The sequence below is a fragment of the Motacilla alba genome, chromosome 1 (assembly GCF_015832195.1).
Source record: "Motacilla alba alba isolate MOTALB_02 chromosome 1, Motacilla_alba_V1.0_pri, whole genome shotgun sequence".
NCBI classification, from domain to species: domain Eukaryota; kingdom Metazoa; phylum Chordata; class Aves; order Passeriformes; family Motacillidae; genus Motacilla; species Motacilla alba.
Genome location: NC_052016.1, coordinates 12,540,546 through 12,562,232, shown reverse-complemented (window position 1 = coordinate 12,562,232; position 21,687 = coordinate 12,540,546). Strand labels below are relative to the sequence as shown.

Sequence of the window (21,687 nt, the reverse complement as noted above, 5' to 3'; positions counted from 1 at the left end):
ATTGCTGCTATGCCACATATGCATCACCATTACTACATCACTTCTCATTCTGAGAATTTTAAGGAGATGGAATTCAATTTGAAAAGTAACAGAAATGTGAGCCAGCTGATCATGAAATGAAAAAGAAAATTCATATCATAGATCAAGGGTTCCTGCAGTGGTCATTGTACCTAATCTTACCCACAAAACCATGAATCAATATTAGCCTCTTTTTTTTTTTTTCCCCAGAGGAAAAAAAATTTATTTATACTGCATTTGCTGTGGAATGCAGATATATACATGTGCATGCTGGCATATTGCTGAACCTGTGCTGCAAATTGACTTTTTTTTTTAAGCTTTTGGTGTATCCATACAGTGAGTCTTCAAAGCAGAGCAAACCGGACCTTCATTTCTGTGTTAAAGCTTTTGGAGAAGAACAAGGGAATGGCAGCAGTTTTTATCGTTAAGATTCTTTGCTAACACTCAAATGTAGAAATTTTATTTGAAGATGTAGACATAATATTTGAAGTGTACAATATGTAAATGAAAGCATATTAACTGTGCAAAACAACTATTTATAATTATTAAATCAAGTACTTAATTTCTTAGATTCCTCTACATGTATCATGTTTAGGACTCAAAAATGATTCTCCCTGCTTTAGACCTCACCCTGAAGCTGGTGATACAAGGAAGATTTTTTTTTCAACCAGAACTGAGGTGGCATGCTAATATTTTGGTGACATCAGGTGCTGATTGCCCAAACTATAGGGAGATACTTCAGCATATAACTGACCTTAAAATTATCTTCTATTTTCTGTTTGAGGTTCCCCAAATTTATGACTCTCCAGTTCCCTCTTTAAGTGGTGCTCCAGTTTAGAATGTACTGGTGACATTACAACCAGTGGTGAACTGCATTGGGATGTAGACCCAGCCTGTGAAGGCTCAGGTAAGAGTTTGGATTTTTGTTTGTTTTTTTAACTATATGGCACAGTTTTGGTAATACTTTTTTTTCAAAAGCTTTTTAAGAAATTATGAAAGTATATTTTTCAGATTTTTTTTACAAAACAAAGCCATATATTAAAAAAAGAGGCATTTACCTGAACTTCTCTAGGCTGGTTTCATGGTCCTGCTGATTCCCCTGCGTGAGCTGGGGGCTCCAGACTGCAGAGCCACTTGAGGGGGTGCTGGTGATCTGTGGCTTCAGGGTACTTGGAAAAGGAAACAAGGGGTCTTCAAATTGCTACAAACAACTCTAACCATGCTAATTCAGGTATTTAGGATGTTTCCTGTATGTTGGTTAAATATTCATTTATTAAAGTGAAATGCATTCACAAAGTTGTATGGAGACGTGGGTGTAACAGTGAAATGTGGGAGGTTTAAGCCTCCGTTGGCATGGACTTCTACCTAGAAACCTTTTCATTTTCACATACTGTGGTTGAGTGATGCACATGGCAAAACATACCTACTTTTTTACTTACTGCTGTATAGAGTGAGGTCTTAATAAAATTAGAAGTGCTGGTGAGGGTAGTAGATGTAATTTCTTAATGTTTTTAATTATTATATATTAGTTCAGTCTTCTGATCATACAGGTCTGAATTACAGAGTTGACGAGATGAGCTTTTCCAGCCAAGTGAAGTATTTGGCAGCACAAAAAACCTCTTAAACAAGGGCATATTAGCTTTTGGAAAGGATTGGAGTGCAGGAACAGAGCATGGCTGGGATCACTGTATGCATTAGGTTTCTCAGCTTGCAGTCCAGGACCTGCCCTCCCTTTCGCACTTCTGATACAAGTTAATCCCAGCCATGAACTTTGTGAGCCCGAGATCAAAGCCAGCCCTTGAAAGAGGCACAGATTCTTGTGCTGAGTCTGCTGGAACACAAGGAGATCATCTCATGATGTGGAGCATCTGTACACCAGCTTTTTGCTCTGATTTACCTTCTAAAAAGTGGCTTATTAGTCCATTGAAAAAACTCCCCTGTAAATTCTTCTCTTCTGATTTAGATACTATATATAAAGCACACTTCACTTTTGGAAAGTAAAATATATTAATGCTACAAATCTTCTACATAATAGCTACATGCCATAAATCTAGATGATAAATTCTGTGGTCTGACTTAGGTGTGCTTGGTGCAAAGCATGGGCATGGTTGAGCAAGGGAGACAAACCAGAACCAATTTAATGTTCCTCAGTTACAGAAATAAGCTGTGCAAGCCCAGTTCCCAAAACAAAGCAGCCTCCAGAACACACTGCCTCAGACTTTCCTGGTCTCTCTCCTTTGCTCCTCCTCCCCTTCCCTGTGCCTGGATATCAGTGTAGCAAAGCAGCACGCTGCCATGCTTCCACCAATGGCTGGGAGAATGTATGTATTTATAACTGCTTGAGAATATATGTATTTAAAGCATCTTGGTCAATTTAGCAGGTTTTATGGCTGTACTACAAAACAGGTCTCTCTGGTGATTCTGGCTCAAAGCTGGAAGGCAGCTTCCTGTAGGAGAGAGTATTACTCCATTGCTTTCTTCATATAGGATGTACATTTATGTTAAAACTCACTTAGCATGCTGTGATGTTGGCAGACTGTGACTCAGTTTGTAGTACAGGATATTAAATCCTTTTAGTTTAGGATGAATTTGTTTATAATAGATGATCATCAAGTGGAACCAAGACATGATACTCTAGCCAATATCTTTGGAATATTGCATTAATTTATGTACATCAGCTCATCTTCAAATAATATATAAGTAAGATCTGGTCTTCAGAGGTGACAAGGGAAATAGATTCACAGAAAATACTGAATATTGTGTCTGTGCAATGAATGAGTGTTGGTGTTAGTTATTAACTGGTAGTGTCCTGGGGAAAGAAAGGCACTTACCTGCTGAGGGGGGTGATTATTCTATTTATTTGTTTGCTTATGTGATTGATGGGGATGCTTGTAAGACTGACGGGTGTGGTACCGTGACAAACTCACCAAGACTTGTTCTCAGTCATCAGAGGTGCAGCATCTGAGAATGCAGAACTACCAAACTGTTATATAAGTGGGATGTATTTTGGTGCTTTGATGTTCTAAAACATTATTCAAACAGTATTTAAATATTGGAGGTACTTGTACGTCATGGAGTATTTTATGCTGAAGTACAAATATTCTGAAATTTACATTTTGCACATGGTGTGAAATACTGGTGTCATTTGGTAGCTGGAGCAAAGGCTTTAGGAGTCGTGACTCTTCAGTATTTTTCCTGACATGTCAGAAGTGTGAAGAACACAGTAAAATATTTGGTAACGGACAGGCATTTTCATTATCAACATGTCAGCAAGCTTCAGGCTGTTCAGTGAATAAATAATGGTTTGAAACAAGTGGCTTTGCTTCTGTCATGCCTAGAAAATGCAATATGGCTGGCTGCTCATTAAACAAACCCAAAGCTTCCTTATGTTGCTGCTTTTTTATTTTAAACTAACATATGATCGTGACATTGCTGTGCAGTTCTCTGCTGCTTATGTTTTAAGTTGAAATCTCGTTTTTGTTTCAGATTCTCCTTCTTCAGTGGTTAACAAACAGCTTGGATCCATGTCACTTGATGAGCCACAGGGTGCGTGTGACAGGAAATGCGCTATACCCAGCCATAGCTGATTGCAATGCTTCTTTTAAAGTTGCTTTTCATGATGAGAAACAGTCTAAAAATGCTGTTCATCCACATATAGTGGAATTCTGTAAGCAGATCTGCTGGAAACTCATTATTTAATGATCAATATGATTAACAGAGTGAGGTTAATTGTTGTTTTTGAAAGCCATCCTAAGCTCAATTCTTCATGCAATTACTATGGTTCAGTGTAGGTACAGTAAATGTCTCACGTATTTTACAGACAGTTGGAATATTTTTGTAAAATGCAAAGTAAAATTCATTATTTAAACATGTTGGGTTTTTTCTGAATGGTTCTTTTTGGATCAAAGGGCAAATATCAATATTGCAATAACCTTTAATTTCATATTGCTATATTATTTCTCTTATCAATGAGTGATGGGCAGCTTTGTGATTACTGAACAGTTTGAGTAACTCCAGAGCACTCATTGCACTGAGATGCATCTTGCCTCTGTATCCCCTTGTCCTTCACTCTTCCTGCTGAATAGGTACTGGTGTTTCTTGTAGGATCCCTGTGGACTGGGGGTGGATAGAATGCTTGGGAGCTTTCTCTGTACCCATTATGCATCAGTCTCCAAACTGTGAGCACTGAAGTGGGCCAGAGGTGACCCTATTCCAGCTGCATCAATGTCATCTGTAGGGAACATTAATGGCTGAATAATTAAGGAGTGATAGATGCTAATTTAAAAATAGATTGCCATACACTCTGCATTATGCTTCCATATCAAAGTGTCTGTAGAGATTTAATAACTTAAATCCCACAGAACAGCTTTGTCTTCTTTCACATTCCAAACTAGAAAGCCATTTTGAAATCCCACTTCTGAAAAATAGTCTGTTTGGCAACTGTTGAGATTATGGCTTACTTTAGGATGCCAGAATGTTGGGGGGGAAAAAAATCAAGCTACACCTTGACAAAATAAATTCTTTTTGTGGAAATACATTTTGTGATGAAATAACCTTAAACCTCCATGTGTAAATTTGCTAGTTATTCATTCCAACAATCATGTTTAGCTGGAAACCTTGCTTATAACATGTGGCCAAGTTATGTTCTCTGTTCTGAACTCAGAATAAAACATTATTTGATCAGAGTAGGATAACCTAGAACTAACATAGAAAGTCCATAAGTTTCTTACATTAATCTTACATTAAGATTCTTACAACTAAAAATTTAGGAAAACTGTTTTTTTTCTTCATTAAGTCACTTGAACTAAGAGATTCCCTCTCATAGAAGCACTTCAGGTTTTTAATATGTGGAAAAAAACCAACCCAAAATATATTTGCTTTTTAGTACCCCAGTTCTCCAATTGTTTTAAGGCAATGTTTTTCTGCTTTGTTAGCAGACAATGTTACTTCTCATTTGTAAAACTAGGAATTTCAAAAAGGAGCAAATTTAATAGGAAATCTTTTGCTCAAATGATAACCAGAAATAATAGTTTGCTGAGATCCAGTTGAATTTCTGAAGTTTAACTGCATTAGTTTCACTTCTGTTTGAAGTCTCAAAATAGTGTTAGTAGTTAATGAAGGAAGTCATCGCAGTTCTTTTCATACAGAATTACCTTTCCTTCTTATTCCTGCCTTCTCTTAATTTAGTACTGAATCAGCTGCCCTCTGTTGGACCTGTCTCTCTTGTTGGCATTCATGTTTTAAGACTGGTTTTGGGTTTAAAGATCTTTTGATTCTTATTGCAATCACATCCATTTATAATGCCAGCATTCTGACAGTCCAGCAGAACCCAGAAGTCATTGCTGTGTGTACAAAATGGTTTGAAATGGATCACAGTCATCTACACTTGACTTTTTAAAAATGTTTTGGACTGTGATTGTAACAGTGGAGGGTTGGCCTTTAGATCTATTGCAGTGTTAGGATTTTAAGGTATTCCCTGAGTTGGAATGAGTAAAGAAGGAACTTGAGGCCTGATTAAATTTCACGTGTTAAATTCTCACAGAATTCCTATTTTTCTGAAATACACAACTTACTTTCTCCTTTTTGGATCAATTTTTCTCCCTTCCAGAAGTATCTCTCTTAGGTCTTCAGACAGAATATAGTGCTGGATAGCAACTATTTTGGTTTTTTTTTTAAATGAGGAGTTATCTACCCTCTTCTTATGAGGTTGCCAATAGATGAGTGAACAGGGCCGCATTTGAGATGTGGCAAACTGGCTTGAAGTTCTGCACGGTGTTATTTTAATTAGGAAATGCAATCTGTAAACTTGTCCTTATGCACTTACCTCTTTATGATTGAGAGCCCCAGTGTCTGTGAAGTTACACTTGCACAGGTTCATTTTCTAAGTGAAAAAGTGGGTCTGAATGTTGTTGCTGTCAGTTGTGCAGTTTGGTTTGTGGATTTGTTTTTCATGTCAGGTTATGAATGAAATTTTGTCTTCAGTTTTAAGAGTGATAGTTTAAAAGTGTCTTCTTGCTGGAGGCACCTGGAGAATGGACCATTTAGTGGGAGTGTGCTTTAGACAGCGATGTTTATGAAACAACTGTAAAATTAAGTAAAGTTTCAAGGTATTTTTGAGGAATTTAGAATAAAATTTAATAAGGTGTTGACAAGCTACAGCTTTCTCTTGTAGCAGTGATTACTCTGCTAGAGTTGGCAACCAGATTAATAAACTAAATTGCCTAGATCACAGAATTTGGACCATTTTCCTCTACTTCCCTTCATTATCAGTGTGAAGTAGATCTGCCCTGATGGGATGAACTTAGTAGAGGAAGAGAACAGAGCTTCATTCTAATTTTTGCAGTCTTAAGCCATCACATTTCTCCCAGAAAACAGAGTTCAAGATTTGTAGGGTTTATGTTATTCTTTCATAACTGAAAGAATGTTCAGTTATGTAGGAGGCAAAGCATTTTCTTCACAGAGGCTCCCAGTCAACTTTCATTAGCAGTGTAAATTCAATATCAATATTGAATGATACAACTAATTCTCTGCAGTTTATTATCAGATTCTTCTCTTATCTGTCTTTTAAAAGGTTTCTTGTTCTTATTAGCATCTATGCTATGCCCTAAAGCTACTTAAAAGAAGAAACTGACCCCATCCAAATTGTAGTTTGTGTTATTGTAGATTTAGGAAAATGCTGTTATCCAGTATGGTTTAACAGCTATCTGTTCCCAGAAACTTTAAAAAATAATTTCTCAGTCAGTGCCCTCTTTAGTGAAGTCTACAGCATTGCTTCCAAATTTTTGGGTATGGACAAATATGAGCATTGCTTCCAGAGTAAGTGCAGCCAGTCCTATGCATCTTGGTTAGATTTTCAGACACTGAGATTTTAAGAAATACAATCCTGGTATTCAGTTAGGCTCATTGTAGATAGCCAGGTTTGGTTACTTTGATTGGCAGCATTAAGTGGTTTTGTACTGAAGCCAAACTTGCACAGCAGTAGGAAGTCCATGAGTAAAGTCATTATTTGGGGGTTGTCTTGGATTATTCACAGCAGGAAATTGTCTGTCTTTAGCTGGGTTCCCAACTCAAAGATCTGTCTTGTCTGAGGCTGTTAAAAGGAAGCTGAAGAATTCTCCCACTCTCACTTTTGGCTTTCAGTGTCAGTTCCTGGTGACTTGTGCAGTATGTGGGATCAATCAATATTTCTACTTGCTGAGGAAGGGATATTTGAAGTCTGAACAGACATTTATAAAAAGAGATTTTATAAATCATAGATTGTCAAAAAAATAGAGGAAGCACCCATTTAGTTAAGAAAGAATGTAACTTTTGTTCAAACTGTCTATATAGCACTATAAAATATTTCCTTAAATTTCGTAAGTTTCCAGTTCCTTAAATAAACTTTCTTTTAATCTGTTTTATCCTTGCTCCACTCCAACAAGAATGTAACTGGAACTTTTAAATTAAAGGGGCTATAAGCTTTTCTTTCCCTAGAGTGGGGCCCATACCTTGTGTATTATTAGGGTCATGGTTGTAATTGGTTAGTTCTCTTTCATATAAAAAAAAAGTACTCTAATTTGTTCTTTCAGGGGTTTTGTGGTATGTTTTGGGGTTTTAAATTTCTCTTCAGAACATGTAGAAAAGTGCATATTTAAAGTTCTTTGGCACAGCTGATCACTGCTCTGATCCTGTGAGTGGGCTTCTGCCTGTCAGCAGCTTAAAAATATGAGCATTGATTGTTAGCTTAAATTCTGATGTGCTATCTCATAGTTGCTATAATTTAATTGTAACTTTATAATTAAGTATCCTGTGCCAGTATTGTAGCCATTACTGTTATGACAACAGCCTTTTTAGTGGGGAAATTTGTAGGCTTGTGTTTGAATTCAACATTAGGTTTTAACTGACTTCCGCAAAGATGATCTGCAGCTTTTCCTTTATTACACTTGTCAGTGTGCTGCCAATACTGCAAGGATATTTATAGTCCCATTTCTGTATTCTAGAAACTAAAGAAAGGACAGAAGGTTTCATCCAGATAATCCTAGGATTAAAGGCTCAGTGGGCAGGAAAAGCAAGACTGCAGAGACTTTTAGTGGCCATTTGAATACACTAAATAAACCTTCCCTCTGAGTTCTCAGAGAATGGCACCTCTGTAGCGAGGCTCCATCTGATGCTGCTTTCCATGCACTTTTTAGTATTGCCCAACTTCAGGACTGATGGCAAACCTGCCATTTGTGGATAGGTGGTGACCATGAACTTTACTCCAAGGGGATGGATGGATGGATGAATGGATGGATGTCATTGAGCAGTTCTCTTCTAAAGGAGCCTATTAACATCCTTAGAACCATCTCTGCAGCAGAGTGACCAATGTGCTGTGGTTTTCAGTTCCATTCACTTCTGTTGCTTTTGGATATTGTGAATGAGCCCATTTTACAACTGCTGCCTTCTGCTTGCTGTTATCATAATACAAAATAGGGTTTTAAGCATAAAACTTGTGAAACATGAATTTACAGTATTTTTATGACAACTGACTGACAATTTACAGCAGGCTAAGGGTACTGGTAGTTGTCTGGGTTCTAAGGAGGCAGCAAAGTAGAGGATGGTGATTTTTCTAGGCTGATTATGTCTAGATCTCAATTTGTTTTCATGTGTATTTACTAAGGCAAAAAGACTGAATACCACTTAAAAATAATCCTATTAATATATTTGCTATAAAATGGATCTGCTTATTAATGATTATATTGTGTGTACACATATCTATCTGAAATTTGATTTACTTGCATGTTGAAGGACAGCATCTCCTTTGTTTGCTCTTATAATTACATATAATGTTAGACCATTTTACAAGCATTGCAAATTTGATGTGTTTACTCTGGAACTTTTGAACTTTTTGCTTGGGCTGTAAGAGATCTTAAACAGACATTATATATGTTACTACTGCATTTGATAATTAAATTAATCTTCATAATTCTAGCAACTTTATGTACATTTCTAATGCCTGTTCAAACTTTATCAACCCCATACTTACAGAGAGTGATAAGCCACGAACAGGAACAGGTGAACCAGTTTTAAGTTTGCACTACAGTACAGAAGGAACGACTACAAGCACAATAAAACTGGACTTCACTGATGAGTGGTAAGTACAAGCAAATTTTGGTTTTGAATAGTTCATGATTAGCACATATCAATAACACTTGTCTAGCATAGCTATAAATTATTTTTCCTGTGGTTTATGTCTATTTTTAGGTGTATCTACACAATTTGAAATGGCTGTAGTCTTAATGCATTCAGAACATAAGACAGACATACTTTAACATGAAATTTATACAAGAGACTTCTTTCTTGTGTATTTACTGTGAATCTCTATAATGCTAATATAGTTTGAAACATGCTTTTTTCATCAAGCCCTGGCATAATATGAAGGTATTATAAAGCAGGGTAGTACAGGGGTGGAATGGTAGTCCAGGGGTTAACAAACTTCTCATATAGTATTCTGCAAGTGAGTCTCCCTGTGACTCAGTTCCTGAGTTGTAAACACTGAAATTAATATTTCTGTGTCTGAGGAGTGTTGATGAATGCATAAGGCTGAGATAGCAACTTTGTGGACAGCTCAGGTGTTGCAGTGGTGACATCCTTTTCAAATAAGGAACGCACACTGCCTAATGGCCTTGTGTACTTGGCTTTGTGTTCAAGTCTATCAGTAGAGCATCTTGGGATCTCACAGAACAATCATCATCCTTATTTCATCTCATTTCTATTCCTATACTTATGTTTTCAAAATTATAGTAGGAGGCAGTGAGGAGAAATGCTTGCTCATTGTTACTGAGGGGAAAAAAACCTACAAAACCCAGCCACATTTAGCCACTCTTAAGTGCTGTGGCTTTAGACACAAGACATGCACTTTGCTCACCATTTGGAAACTTAAAACACTGATTTTTCCTCCAATATCCAGCAAACTTTGAAAAAATAGTTTTGTTATGATGCTTTTATGTAATTCTGCAGTTAGTCAGCAAATTCCATGGAATTTGGTGGTGGGTAGTGTAATGTGGGTAGTGAGAGGAAGAAGCATTTTCTGGTAGGACAAAGTGCAAGTGACTATCAGTTCAGAGGCTGACTAAAAGCATTGTGCTGAAGAGTGGAGCAACAGGAGCAGGATGCAATTCCATCTGACAAAATGATGCAGTTGAGAACAAATAACTCCCTAATCTGAGAATTGGAAGTCGTGAAAATGAACTAGAGGAGGGCATGTAAATCTACAAGTCAAAAAAATATTTTACTGTTTAGGCTGTGATTAGGTTTATAGAGAGTTGAGACATAAAATAGCAAAAATCCTCCACCTGGTGTCTAGCAGTACTCTTCTTGTCTGGCCATTCAGAAGCAATGCTGAAAATTCTGGATTTAGAAGAAATACTGAAAGGGCTAACAAAAACTTCCTACAGCTTCCAAATCCAGTACAGCAATGAATACACAGAATATTGCTCATCAAGGGGAGTAAAAGCTCTGATTTAACATAAGACATAAAATTCCCAAAGTCTAGACTGAATTCTCAAGAATCTCAACTAAGCATGATCTGTGCTGCTTCTAGCAATGTAGCATATTAAATATTTGCTAATAACATGCACAAGTCAGAAGATATTTGTAAAGAGACACTCTAAATTATTGAGACTCAGACTTACAATTGCCTTTTTTTCTGCTTTTGTCCAATGATTTGCCTGAGTTTTAGGCCACATCACATAACAGAGCCCAGCAACAAGACTGCATTTCCTGAAAGTCTTTGCTAGAGAGTCTAAAAACATGAATTTCAATGACATTCAGAACAACATTTTACATATTTCCCAAGGATTCATATTTCCATATTGTATAGAGAAAATGGTGTCCCACAATAATTATCTAAACATGAATGGGGAGTAAATGTCAAATACCAGCTTATAGTGAATACTGAGAAATAACAAAACTTTGAGAACTCATAGTTCATGCCTTGAAAGGTACAGCAATGATAATTAGTGGTGAAGGACCTAGTGGTGAGACTTTTATCTGAATATTATTTTTTAATTGAATGGGATAACATTATTTATTAGTGCTCAGTTGATATCTCATACCTCTAATAAGATGATCTCTGATTATTTATACTTCTAAAAAGTGTGCAATTAGTGAAATACAGCAAATCCTTTGGAGCTCTTACAATATTTGGTAAAGCAATGACGATATTCTTTAAAGGTAAAAAAAAGGAAGGAGAGAACAGGGTTCTGTGATGCAGAGGAATTGTGTGGGATGAGTGGCAATGGACACAATAAAAGAGAATTTTGAAATTGCTGTAAATTGGTTGTAGCTGCTGCCAGGAGCTCTCACTTTACTGCAGTGAGATAGACAATGTTGGTCAGGCTGTGCTGTTGCAATGATCTTATTTATGTATTTACATGATCCTAAATTATTTTCTTTTTCCGTGACACATTGCCAGGAGCAGCATAAATTCAAGCTCTAGAGGGAGCGGAAGCCACTGCAAAACTGAAGGCCAAGAAGACTCTGTAAAAACAAAAGCTTTGGATGAATCAGGGCCTGACGGGGAAGAAACAAGTAAGATACATTGGGATTTCTAATGCTAAGGCAAAAATTCTGCCCTCCAATGTCCCTGACTCCCCTTGCACACACTGGGAGTCTCAGATGTGCATATGAAGGCAGAACACAGCCATAATATAGCATGGATTTTTTTTTAGGAAAGAAGACACCAACCTGAGATAGCTGCAATAAATATAAACATTAAATTACCTTGTCTATAGTTCTAAAAACATTATTCTTGTTAGGTAATATTGTGCCTTGATTTGTATAGGAAAATAGAACAACTACACTTTGCAGTCATAAATGAGTGCTTGGAATTCTGTTACATTTCTTTCAAGCTTTTACTGTTTTATTAAATGTGTTTGTCTTGCTCAGTTCATTGCCAAAAGGGCAGTCAAGTCAAATGACTGGCTCCAGAGAAATACTAAAAAAAAAAAATCCCTTTTAATAGACTGATAACTTCATTTGTCTTCAGAAATAATAGTAAGTGTCTGTATTAAGAGTACAAATGCTATTTTTGCTGCTTGAGTTCTCATAGCATAGGCTGTTAAATACATTAAGGAACAAGAAATGACTACATTTTTCTTAGTGTGTTGACTGGTCAACTAGATAGGTTTATATACACTGATTTTTATATGACTGATAGCTGAGATTTCAGTAGAGACATTGACTTTGGAGGTGATTGCTTGGATTGGTTTCTTCTAGGGGTGCTGGTGTTACTTAGACTTGCTTACATTATAGATGTGCATCTAATTGAAATAATGGGGTTTACCATTAAATTGCTTAATTTAGGGGTTCCTGATGAATCTCTCAAGGAAGATGCAAGTGCTGAAGAGCTGAAAAGTACAGATGAAGCTGCAGAGACAACAAAAGCAAGTATGTATCTGTACTCTTTCAAGTAGTTATAGGAAGAAGTAGAGAATGAAATATTAACTCTGTTTGCATAATTTAACTTCGCTGACTATTTCTAAAATAGATTGTAATCATGAATGGTGTGACTTATTTTCCCCAATATTTGCTTTTCAGCAGTATCTGATAAACCTGCTCCTGAGCACTCTGGAATTCAACCAGAAAAAAATGGCCCCAATGCTGATGCTGTTTCTGGCAACGCAGAGGAAGAAACCTCCTGTGAACAGGGGGCAAACCAAGACATTTGCAGCCAGAGCACTGACCCCAGTGCCAGCACCCCGCTGGCCAGCGAGGAGCCTCAGTCCCAGCCGGAATCCTCCGGGCTGGCGGCTCTAGACGAGGCCTCCACCCGGAGCTCGGCCCTGCAGGAAACCGACGACAGCGATGACGACCCTGTCCTCATCCCGGGGGCCAGGTATCGAGGAGGTCCTGGACACAGGTGAGGCCAATACCTGTCTCTGCTTGGCAAAATGCTTCTTGCTTTTTTTTCCTTTCTCTTTTCTTGTTTATTTCTTTGAATCAAAGATTGAGAAACTCAGCCCTCATATCCTAAAGATGCTCTTTGACAACTGGCCAAGAGCTTGATGGCTGAGTGTAATTTGCCCATGTGTAAGATATGTACAGCTGCATTTTCCCTGCAAGCCAGGAAGGCTCTTGCAGATCTAATACCTTCTTATGCTGATCTCTTGCCTGCTGAATACCTCAGTGCTAAATATTTGCAGTTTATTTGTTATTATTCTCCCTCTAGTCAGAAGTCTAGAAAGTTCATAAATTTGGGGACAGGGACCTACATTTTCTTTCAGTTGTACTTTAGGTGTTCTTATTCTGGCAAAACAAGAGCTTTTAACTGCTCTTGTGCAGCAATGGTGTTTGTAGTACATACATTAAAACTGATGTGTTCAATTTTTCATTCTTCTTTTTCTCTGAAAGAGAAACTAATCCTTTTCTTTTTGTTGATTATTAAATATTACTATGTATGTCAGTTAAAAAAGTAGACTAGCTGTTACTGTGAATAAAAGATTTAGTAAGCTTTGTGCTTTTTTTATATGAAGAGCTGTACATATTTGTTTGATCATTCAGTAAACTGAACCCTCAATTTGCTATTGTTGGTTTAATACCATTCTTCACTAATTTCAAAACTATAACATTATTTAAGCAACATTTCTGTTGTTAGGCTTCATACAATACCTCTTTAATAGCTTTAGATGTAGTTTAACCTCATGTCACATACCTTTGCTTTACTCCTGTTCAAAGACAGTGCTATTAATTTCTTATGCTAGCAATGCAAATTCTTCACAGGAATTTTCAATATGTATTCATTAGGAAATCAGGAAGAATTTAATAGCTGTTTCTAGAGAAGGTTTTGAATAATTTGCAGTTAAAATAGAAATGGTAAGCCAGCACATTGTCAGTAGTGGCAAAAAGAACAGTCAGTGGTTGTTTATTACAAAGCACAAGTAATTCTGCTTACTAAATGACAGTTTTTATGAAGAAGCCAATGTACACAGATTCTGTCTTAACCCATTAACTTTCCTTGCAGTACTAAGTATTTGTAGGCAGATATGGAATGGCAGAAATATTTTCCCCTGCTGAGCCAATGTTCATTATGATCCAGTGATTGAGGAGCAAGCTGTGAAAGGATTAAAATTGCAGGGCTTATCTCCATTTTCTAGCAGGATTCATAGCTTCTCTTCATGCACCATGTTGTCTCTATGATGTAATAGTTTCTGTAGCAATGCGATAAGAATTACACTTCCAGGTATCACACAGCTGTTACCATTTCCCACTAGTGAGGCCATCCTAAATGAAGTTACAATTTATCTGACATGCTTTTTTTCCTCTCTGTGCAGTGAGATTTTTTCCTCTAACAATTTAAATTTATCACCTAGGGAAGATCATTCATCTGAATGAATGATACAATTAAAATCCTTTATGCAGTCCCCTGCTTCCTTATTCTCCCCCAGATAAAATCTGATAAAAAGTTGTAGTCAATGTTGGTTTAGGATTTCCTGAAGGCTTTCGTTGCTCAGGTTTAATGCCTGACAAGATGATTTTGTTCTGCTTTTGTGTGTGTGCAAGCAGTGAAGTTTTCCAGTTTAGCTACTGAGCATTACATTCCCTCCTATTCTTCAGGTTTCAGGCGTTTCCTAGTAAGACATCCCATATGTGCTCAAAGGAATTTGGATTTCCAGAAAGCAAGCAGACACTGATGGTCCTAAAAGCTATAGCTCCAAGCCTTCTTAGTATTTATATCTCATATTACAGTGAAAGGAACTGGAAGTTCTCTCTAGTAGTACTATGGCAGTTGTTATAGCCTAAAATCCCTTTCACAAACCGATCAAATTTATATAAAATCCCCCATGTCCCTTAATGAGAAGGAACTAACTCAAAGCATTGCTGCTACCTTGGGTATACATGAACTAAAATTGGTCATTTTGTTGTGTGCTAACATTCTGTTTTGATTGAAATAATTTTTCTTGCCCAGTGCTCATCATAGAATGATGTTCATCCTGTCCATTTTCAGGTTTTGTCTCCTTAGACTGAGTGTCAAATTTTTCTCACTCTTAGCGGTAAAAATTCATGGGTGTCCTGCCATCATGGTGGTTTCTGTCTCCTCTTCATGTTTCACTTTTTGCCTGAATGTGGTAGCCCAGCGCCCTACACTGTTTGGATTTTGCTGGAGTAATTCTGTGGTTGTTACTCTTGGTCTAGAGAGGATTCTGTGAGCAGAATGAGCTGGAGCTGAGTCCTCCTCCTCTCTTGCCTGTCACTGTTCCAGTGGGGGCTCATGGTCAGACACAAGTCCTGCATCCTGAAGTCTTCCCTACTTTGTCATTCCTAATTAATGAGTGTTCCCTTTCACCAGAAGGAAGCTTAGAGGTGTATAACTCAATTTTATACTGCTGGTTTTCTTTTTCTCAAGGCTCTACAGTCCCCTATTTATTAAGTTCCCCACCCTCAATGTGCTGCATGATTCCATTCCTACACGCTGCTCAAGGACAAGTACCAATACATGGCACAAAACTGCCTGCAAGTCTGGGGCTCCACTCCTCCAGGATGCTTTCTGTAGGCTTGTTTTCTCTTTCCTCACAATAAATTGTGTTACCTAACCATTCCTTTACTAAATCTCTTTTTTTTGAGATTATCTAATACTTTACTTTCTAATATGTCATTTTATTAGATAATTAATGGTATTAATAGCTAAGTAATGAAGTAGATTTTTTTTTCTCTGTAGAATACTTAGGAGGAGCTGCTTTGTTTTTTGGTTTTTTTTGTGGGTTGGTTTAGTTTTGCTGTGGTTTTTCTCTCGAAAGAAAAAAAACAAGCCTACAATAATCTATTTTTTGTGAACATATTTTATGTAATGAAGAAAAAGGTTTCATTTTTCTATAGGACAAAAAAATTTAAAAGGCTGTTGTAGCCTTCTGAGGCAGAATGCTAAAAACTGTTTGACTAGAAGCCTTTTCCAATATGTAGCTTTACTGTCTTTGTCTACAATCAATTTGTTTTTCTTTGGGCTGTGTTCTCTTATAAACCAAATAGCTCTTGTTTACATAGAGCAGAATATTCTACAGGTGGAGAAATTCAGATAAAGGAATCTGTCTGAGTCATTTTCCCACTGTGAAGTACAGTTTTCTCCACTGAAAAAGAAGGGTAGATTTCTGATTCTGTACTCTGAAATCATGATCTGTAGCTTCCTCTTAAGGAAAAAAAGTGACAGAAATACCCTTCTGATAGCTCTGTTAAACAGAGCTGTAAATAAATTGAGAACTTCCTGCTGCATCTCACCTTATTTTTACTAAGATGGATGTAGATTTCAGATTTATGAATAAATATTGTTTATTTTGCAAATCTAATTGTACAAGGCTTCCATTTTTTGAATATTATTTGTAGTTGTAATGTTTTCAAGCTGAGGGTTGGATCTTTTTCTCAAATAATCTCATATTGTGGATACTTCTAAATCTCAAAACATAATGAGGATAGGTGGTTTCTCACCAACTAACCTGAAACTGAGCTATCAGAAAGGACTGGGCAAAGTCTTCGCTTGCTTTAATATTTTGAAAAGGACTTTAAATAGGAGCAGCAAAATGCAGAGAAATACCATGAGCCTTGGGTTGATTGCCTAAGTCAGCTGCCTGTTGACTAGGAGTCAGCTAGGGAGAGTTTTGACACAGAAGGGCATGTCTTTAAAATAAATAATTGAGAGTGTGACATCTGAGTTTTTTTCTGCAATGTTTCTTAACCACTGAGTATCACTGTAGGAATAGTCTTCACAAGTGACTAAAAGAAGCTAAGCAGTTATTTCATTTTTTCATGTTGTTGGGCCAGTCAATGCATTCTTTTTTAACAAAATGGATAAGGAAGTGCACAGAATATTCTAAAATGACCAAAAAATTTTAAAACCTCTTGTGTACAGCAGAGCAGTTTAGCTAGATACTCACCAGTAAATAACCTCCTGTGCATTTTAGGGAATCCCCAGGAAAATGTGCCTTCTCTGACAAATAAGACAAAATACGCAGGTCTTTCAGTCTGGACATATGCAAGGGCATTTCTCCTTTAAAACTTTCTGGATCCAGTAAATTTAGTTCAAACAGAGGATGGTATCTTGTAGTCTGTGGGAGGGGGAAAAAAAATCTAAGCAAAATGTTCTTCATACACAGAGAGTGCAGTTTCTAATGGATTGATCTTAATTTTCACAAATTAGTCAAAAGTGCTCTCTGAGGACTGATTTCCTACTTAAATGACTGAATTAATTTTGTTTGGACTTTGAAGTTGATCTGGGGGTGGAGGCTAAGCCTGGAAAAAGCTACAACTAGCTTTAACTAATAGGTTAAAATCTAAAGAAATGTGAATGTAAAATGGAAATTATGATACAGCTGCTGTGATCTATGAAGAATTACTGCATTTTATACATTTGTGTACGGTTATATAATCTGAATACTATTTTGGCTGAAATGCAAGTAGTCTCATATACTGACTCATACACTGGGAAGGAGCCTTCTCAGTTGGAATTCATAGAGCACATTTTGTAAGAGATGCTAACCTTTGAAAAACATGGTACTTAGCATTTGTGAATGACTTCAGTTGTTATTCCCTTTACTAGATATAATATCAGAGGAACAGCGATAGGTGATAGAATAATGAGGTAATTAATTATTTTATTCCTCCCCTCCTCCTTTTTATTGCCATATATTGGATTTATCAGGTTCTTGTTTTTCATATCTAACTGGCATTTTAAGAATTGCTGTACTTCAAATGCTATGAATTACAGAGCATATTGCTTGAGTTATATTTAGCTGCATGTGTTGCATGGAAATTGAAAAGAAATGGTGGTGTATACATTTTACAACCTATTAACATTTTTATCGTGTGCCATAGAAATTAATGGAACTTGAAAAGTGTGTAGCTTGTGAAAAGAAATATTCCTTTTATTTATTTTTTTTAATTGAGCTGCTGAGGAACGAGTTATATTTGCATGGGCTACTGCTGACTTGCTTTGTCTGGTAGTAGAGAACATCCAGTTCTGGACAAAAATATAAGACTACATGGATCAAAAACCATTTATATTTTTTGCCTGAACAAGGTTATGGAACTAAGCATAATTATTAGAGCTACATTGGGTAATACACGTTGAGAAATATAGATGCTAAATTTTACACAATATTGCTTTTAATGAAGTTAAATGGAAAAAAAAATCACTTGATCTCATATTCTTCATTTAAATACTTGAGGGAAGCAGTTGTAAGAACATACAAGGCAATTTGGGTAATTGTGTTTGGCCACATGCTGTAAGAGGGAGAAACTCTCTGCTGTGATTTCAACCAGAGGCCATCTAGAGGGGAAATGGCCCAAAGTTGTTGCAATGATGAAAATAAACATCTTGGCTTTCTGTGGCTGAAAAGGCAAAGGTGCAGGATGAGGTTCCATAAAAGACTTAGCCTGAGTCCTATATTTTAAATGCCTCCAGGAAAATGGTGCAGATCTGTATTTCTTCGTCTTATATTTTCATCTTAGCTGCAATTGGAATACCTGGATTTAACTCGTCAGCTTTCTTAGATGTTCAGGAATCTTTGCTGTTTGTACTTGAAATTTTACAATAGGCATTCTTTCTATTTTCAGCATGCTTACCAAGGAGTTCTTTAGCTCTTCAGCATAGCTCAGGGGAATATTAGTTTCATATTGCTATAAATTTAATATAAAATAAATTATGCATTCAGCATAGAATGTTTTATCGGTCTTTTTTTCTCTGCTTTTCATCATCATTCATCAGCATATCAGGTGAAAATTTTTAAATGTTTTGTAAATGAGAATAGTTTAAACACTCATTGTGTTTGAAAGCTGGGAAATTACCTAGGAGGGCATTACAGTAAACATTTGGTTTTGTATGATCAACCGTGAAATAACTTGGGCTTTAGAGGTAGTGTCAGTGTGCTGTTAACAGGATGGTTTTGCCTTTGGTGTTGAGCTGTCTTAATGCTTGAAATTTGACAGCAGCAGTAAATATCTTCCACAGGTTCAGAGGCTCCTAAAGGAAGTAATCAATATCAGAAATATAATCAAATGTTGGCGTTTAGTCAAGGAATCTATTTTAATGTGGTGGTTAAGACAAGCCTTTGGAATTCTTGGGCAGATCAGTGGTAGCTGGCAAGTGGATTCCTTTACAGGATCAATGAAGAAATGCCAGACCTGGATCAAGGTTTGCTGCAGTGGTTTAGATACACACACAAACAATATCAGAGTCATGGAATGCGCTGAGTTGGAAGGGACCCACAACTGAGTCCAACTCAATTGGACTCTCCCAGGAATCCCACCATGAGCCTGAGAGCATTGTCCAGATGGCCATAAGGCACTGGAGAAATAGCATCTAAGTTAATAGTTATATAAGTCTAATGTTCTCTGCAATTGTTTTGGATAGGGAAAACAGTTCAAAGGAGAACATGGCAACAAGAGTGGATAAAAAAATCAGAGAGCTCAAGAGAAGGGATCAGGGTTTGTGGTACTCAGCACTGGTCTAGTGGAAGATGTATCAGCCCCTGGCAGGGGCTTGGGGGATGATCTTTAAGGTCCCTTTCAGCTCAAAGCTGTCTACTATGAAAAAGACACTATGTTTGTCTGTGTGTGAGTACATTTGGAAACTTGGGAAGTGAAAAAAATCCTCAGTGCTGTAGGAATCAATACTGAGCTCAATACTCAGTGCAGAGCTGAGACAAGAGGGATGGAGCAAGGAAGCAGAGAGACGTGAGACTGCACCCAGCTAAGCTCAGGAGACTGACCATTATGAGCCTGGGATAATGGTGTTTGGAAGAAGCAGGGTTATCTCAGGTACCAGATGAGTTTTATGGCAGCCACTACATTATTGTCCTTTAACAAACAAACCAAGGATTTAATTGTGCAAATCGTACAGATTCTTGCTTTTAAAAAAATCCTTGTTATGCTTCAGAACTTCTAAATATACAGAAAACACCCTATGTGATGACAACTTATATATTTTAAGACTTAGCTTATATGTATACATATTTTCCATTTCTCTCCATTTATAATATAAAGCTGTGGATCAGCTTGCATTACAGGATTTTTGTGGGTTTGTTTTTTTTGTTTGTCTATCTTGAACCTATATTTAACTAAAAAAATAGTTAGGCTTCACTTCTGAATCCCTATTCTATTCATCTTGGGCTTAATTTAAATGGACTTTTGATAATTAATTACAGCTATTAACTTTGAGGACTTTAAACCTGGCTGATCATAAGGGGAAAAGCAATGCTCTGTGAATACTTCCTAGAACTGTACCCATTGATGGGGTTGCCTGAGGAGTGCCAACACAATGTGCATAATTTCCATTGTCTGACATTTTGTGCTTGGAAGAGCAGTTTGGAAGGGAAGCAGCAGCTCCCAGCCAGGCTCAGCTCAAGCTGACCTCAGAACAGTTCGAATTGCACAGCACATTTCTGTACCCACCAATGCTCCAAGTGATGAGGCTGCTTCTGTGTTTGTGTTGGCAAAGACAGGAATTGCTCATCACAAATACAAATGAAAACAGCTATGTCAGATTTTAAAATTCTTGTGTGTGTATGACTTTTAAAAAATTATAGAAAATCTGTAGTTATCAACAAGTAATATCTCTCAGAGGGAAGGCTTTTTCCTGTAATATTCTTTGTTCTGAAATGTCACTAAATTGGGCTCATATTTATGTTTTCTGGAGCAGACTTGCCTCTGCCATGTTCTTGCTTTCTGCAGGGCTCGATCACATCATGGCAGGTGCGTGTGCTTGGCTGCCTTCTCCCTGGTGAAGGCAATCATTGGCTTCCAAGATAACTAAATAGAAATCCACTTCTGCCTTTTAAAATGAGGCCCTAAAAGAGGAGGTTAAATTCAGAGCTCTATTTAGCTGAAAGACAGTTTTAACCAAAAGTTACTTCTGTGCTTCTGCTCTTATTTAAAAATGCATGATTCTGATTGCTGAGTAGTATTGAGGGTTTTTTGTAATGTCTGCATATTTCAGCCTAGGGAAATGGAGAGAAGGAGATCAATTTTCATAGAGATGTTTGGATGAAAAATTGCAAGAAACGACTTTGCTTTACCAATTAGCTACTTTAATATCATCTTCTAATCCCAAGACCTGTTTCTGCTGTCCAGCAAGTAACCCTTCTGAAACAGCTGGACACATCTACTGCTCTTTCAGTCCTAATGATGTTTAACTTCCCAGCCTCTTCACTGCACATCTTTAATTAATTAATGTGAATAAATCCACCAAAATTCTGAAAAGTAATCACAGTAAATGATAGATGCTTTTACTTTCTCACACACACCCTGTCTTCTTTTAAAAGCAAGTAAAACCCAAATCTGCACAAGTAATGGTTTGAAGTTTCTGTAAGTGTTTGATGCAGCCTATCACATGTTTGTCACCCTTTTTCCTCTATGTAGAAGCAAACTGGTGAGGAGAATAACTCAGTGATCTTTAAAGCACAGTAGATAAAAAACATAGACTTTTTTTTTAATCCCCTCTGTTGTATGAATATATTGTGATGAACCCTCTTAAATCTGTTGAAGATTAAAGTTGAAACTCGGCATATTAGAAGGAGTAACTAAAAAATACAGTGTATTTATTTGCTGTAGTATAAGAAAGATGAACCAAGAAATTGTCCAGGAAATGAAAGGATAGAAAACTGTCACCAAGGAAGTGGTAGTAGTCTACTTTTTCTGGTGCTGTTTGCTAGGCAAACAATCTAA

The 21,687-nt window shown here is 37.0% G+C and overlaps 1 protein-coding gene across 7 annotated transcripts in view; it reads left to right on the top strand.

Annotated features, from left to right (window-relative positions):
- The window catches only part of DCAF6 (DDB1 and CUL4 associated factor 6), a 74,523-nt gene that overhangs the window by 42,083 nt on the left and 10,753 nt on the right, over nucleotides 1-21,687 (top strand). For 2 of the 7 annotated variants that reach the window (XM_038146807.1, XM_038146771.1), the window contains 6 exons: nucleotides 3,505-3,564; nucleotides 9,025-9,130; nucleotides 11,453-11,568; nucleotides 12,343-12,426; nucleotides 12,577-12,898; nucleotides 17,564-17,605. In XM_038146807.1, coding sequence (XP_038002735.1) covers nucleotides 3,505-3,564; nucleotides 9,025-9,130; nucleotides 11,453-11,568; nucleotides 12,343-12,426; nucleotides 12,577-12,898; nucleotides 17,564-17,605 — 730 coding nt within the window. The remainder of the gene's footprint in view (nucleotides 1-3,504; nucleotides 3,565-9,024; nucleotides 9,131-11,452; nucleotides 11,569-12,342; nucleotides 12,427-12,576; nucleotides 12,899-17,563; nucleotides 17,606-21,687) is intronic. The other 5 variants (XM_038146815.1, XM_038146797.1, XM_038146824.1 and 2 more) reach the window with 3 other exon arrangements.